The sequence below is a fragment of the Cyprinodon variegatus genome, unplaced genomic scaffold (assembly GCF_000732505.1).
Source record: "Cyprinodon variegatus isolate N-32 unplaced genomic scaffold, C_variegatus-1.0 Scaffold526, whole genome shotgun sequence".
In the NCBI taxonomy this organism is placed as follows: domain Eukaryota; kingdom Metazoa; phylum Chordata; class Actinopteri; order Cyprinodontiformes; family Cyprinodontidae; genus Cyprinodon; species Cyprinodon variegatus.
In genome coordinates this window covers 59,155-62,450 of record NW_015150979.1, presented here as the reverse complement: position 1 = coordinate 62,450, position 3,296 = coordinate 59,155, and the positions used below count along the sequence as shown (strand labels likewise).

At 38.9% G+C, this 3,296-nt stretch overlaps 1 protein-coding gene across 2 annotated transcripts in view; it reads right to left on the bottom strand.

The window, feature by feature from the left end:
• Positions 1–3,296, bottom strand: part of LOC107095149 — a 12,068-nt gene that overhangs the window by 4,492 nt on the left and 4,280 nt on the right. For both annotated transcript variants that reach the window (XM_015391126.1, XM_015391125.1), the window contains exons 7-13: positions 2,622–2,725; positions 2,467–2,518; positions 1,871–2,016; positions 1,696–1,750; positions 966–1,111; positions 807–861; positions 617–696 (exon numbers count right to left, since the gene is read on the bottom strand). In XM_015391126.1, the coding sequence (XP_015246612.1) occupies positions 617–696; positions 807–861; positions 966–1,111; positions 1,696–1,750; positions 1,871–2,016; positions 2,467–2,518; positions 2,622–2,725 (638 nt within the window). The remainder of the gene's footprint in view (positions 1–616; positions 697–806; positions 862–965; positions 1,112–1,695; positions 1,751–1,870; positions 2,017–2,466; positions 2,519–2,621; positions 2,726–3,296) is intronic.

Sequence of the window (3,296 nt, the reverse complement as noted above, 5' to 3'; positions counted from 1 at the left end):
TATATATACATACATATACACACAAATAAAAATAACAGCTTAACAAACTGAGCCCCACTCATTGATGTTGTCATGCATAATAGGTTCAGAGTTAAGTAATGCATTAAAATCTAACTCTGCCCTTTTCTTCAACCACGTCATTCCTTTAACTGATTTACTGAGGTTGTTTGTGATTACATGAAATTATGCCACCCTTTAAAAAGGTAAAATGCAAATAATACCATAAGCTTAAATGTGAAAAGGATTCAGGTAAGATAGGTTGAAATGAATGAATGGAGACTTTTGGTGAAACAATTATAGGACATTTAAAAACAAATCTAGTTCATTGACTTGTTTCTGAAGCCTAGAAAGTTTAGTAGAAGAAGTAGCTTATCCTTCCTAGTTTATCGTTTTAAATGTGTCAACATCTACTAAAACTGACTGCTGTGGAAGGTTTCATACATCAGATTGAATAGCCCGCCTCCTGACGTGTTTAAAGCTGGCTTTTTCAACCCAAAGGTGTTTGGTGAATGATGCTAATTTTAAAAACCAAAGAGACAGCAAGGGGAGACAAATCTGGCTGGAAAAAAACAAAAGGAAGAGCCGAATTGACTGAAAATGTGAGGCGTGTACGCACCGTTGCAGACATGGGCTGATGCTTGATGTTGTGAACCATCTGTTGAGAGCATTTCTTCTGTGCCACCCCTCTTTGCGCCGCTGTTCAGCAGAAAAACACACAGAAAACAGCCACATCACATCAGGCTGAGCAGAAAAAAAAACAAAAAAAAAAAACATACATTGCTGAAGATAACAATACCGCAGCTTACCCACTGAACGACTGGATGACTCTGGGTAACCCTTTTTAACAGGCACTCTCTGAGCCTAAAAACAAGACAGAAATCAAACCAAAAGCCATTTCCAGACAAAGTAGAAAAAGTAACAAAATTACAGGATTAAAGGTGGACAATGGGAGGTTTATCATTTACAGAGTAGATGGAGGTCCCTCTGCCAGGTGGACGCGCTGAAATTCTGGGTGTGGCACCTACAGGAGCTGAGACCTTCACGCCTTCATTCTGCAGGATGCTTCGCAGAGCAGCAGGGTCTGGTGAGAACTGAACTACCCTTCCTGGACCTGTGAGAAAGACATGGCAGCTGTGTAACTTATCAGGACCTCATTAAAACCACAGCCCTCAATGCATTTTAAGCATCTGACCGAGTGAAAGATATGTGTGGAAAGGCATGTTGAAGTTATTTTGCTAATACAAATCTAAAAAGTATGGCATGCATTTGTAGTTGGAGCTCCTGAATAAATGCTTGGTAAAACCAACTTCCCCTACAACCTGCATATTATTAGAGGTAAGTTTCTACCAGCTTTGCATATCTACAAACTGAAATAATCTGCATTTATTCTTAGCAAAATGACTCAAGCTCAGACAGAGTGGACTAACAAAGCCTTTAAATATCAATGGTTGTGTCCTGTGTTTGATTCTCAATTGCATTAAGAGTTTTATTTGATAATAACTTGTCCAGTGCAGCTCTGCCTGCATATTAAGGATCCCTGAACTCCTCGACAAAAGCGTTAAGGCTTTCACAGCCTTCAACGGGTTTTTTGACAGCACTGCCCCATGCTGCCTCTCTTTGGTAAAGAAATGTATTTCCTCAGGATGACGAAGTTCAGGCTGATATAAAAGGTTCATTTTAAAAGACAAATCTTACCCACTGCATGACTGGTTGAGTTCGGGCAACCCTTCTTAAGAGGCACTCTCTGAGCCTAAAAACAACACCAAAAAATATTTACGTAAAGCCATTTCCAGACATAAATCAGAAAAATTAACAAAAATGAGATTTATAAGATAAAAGGTGAGCAAAGTGAGGTTTATTGTGTACATACAGAGTAGATGGAGGGCACTCTGCCAGGTGGACACACTGAAAGTCTAGGTGTGGCACCCAGAGGTGCAGTGACCTCAACGCCTTCGTTCTGCAGGACGCTCCGCAGAGCATGAGGGTCTGGTGAGAACTGAACTACCCTTGCTGGACCTGTGAAAGACATGAACAAGATGCCTACTGAGTTGAGCCATGTAAAGCTTTCATACCTCATCACTGCTTTATGGTTTGAAGGTCCAAAGATTGGACAATTTTAGGCAATCGCAAAGCTGAGTAAAATTATTGCATTTCTTTTTAGCTGGTCAAGATTAACCAGCATCAAAGAGCGCTACTAGAGGTAACCATGTTTCACTGGGGCTAGTTCAAGTTCCAGCTACTCTTCTGGGTAGTTTTTTTTAGAAGTTACTGATCAACAGGTTGGGAGACCCTGAGCCATCCCATGAAGTCACCTACATGTTATATAAAGTTCTCCAGAACTCTGGTTAACTAAACACACGTCTATCTGCAACTTGCCTCTGATTTCTACAAGGCACAATCTGTAAATGTTTCTTTGAATATCTAGAATGCAATTCACTTAAAAAGCTGTAAGCAAATGTAGCAGACCTGCTGTGGCCCCGGCTTTTCGCTGACTCTTCATGATAGACACTCGCTGAGGCTGCAGATAAGAGGATTTATGAATATGTGCGTTACTTCAAGTTATATAAGATCAAAAACAAATAAGATGGCAACAACAACAACAAAATGATGGAAACAATCACCAGATCGTTTTTCGGAGTAGTGACTGGTTGATCGACACGGCCAACGGCCTCGTTCTGAAGGGCGTTCAGAGCTGCCTGATGTGGTTGGACTTTCTCACTCTTTTCTGAAAGGAAAGCAGAGTTTTACAAGAGGAAAAACATTTTAAAGAAAAAAAACAAACTAAGAAGATAAAATAACCCAGAATATACTTTTCCACCATCATAGTCTGAACTTCACACAAAACCTTTTAAATCTGGTCACTTTAGATATGCATTTACTAAACTGAAATGTATCCTTTTGATTTCTGCATTAAAATAAAAAAAATTTGACTGTTTTTTTATTTAGCAAGATTGTTTTCTTAACCCCAAGTTTGGTGAAGGTACAATCATGCTCAAAAGAAATGCCAAGTATTCTTTTCTCCCAGCAAATATTTTGGCTGTTTCAAGGTTGGAAAAAAATCTTTAGAACCTACATGAAACCCAAGAAAACTACACAATGAATTTTAATGAACCAAGTAAGATCTAGTAACACACAAAATTAAATCTAAAAGGGGGTTCCCTTTTTTATTTAAACTAGCGATCTATGAAGAGAGCGATATCAATGCTTTCTTTATAGAGAAAGAGAGAAATTTCCCTTTTTGTGATAGTACAGCCAAAATATCAACATTTCCAAATACCTAATTATAGAGTACAACT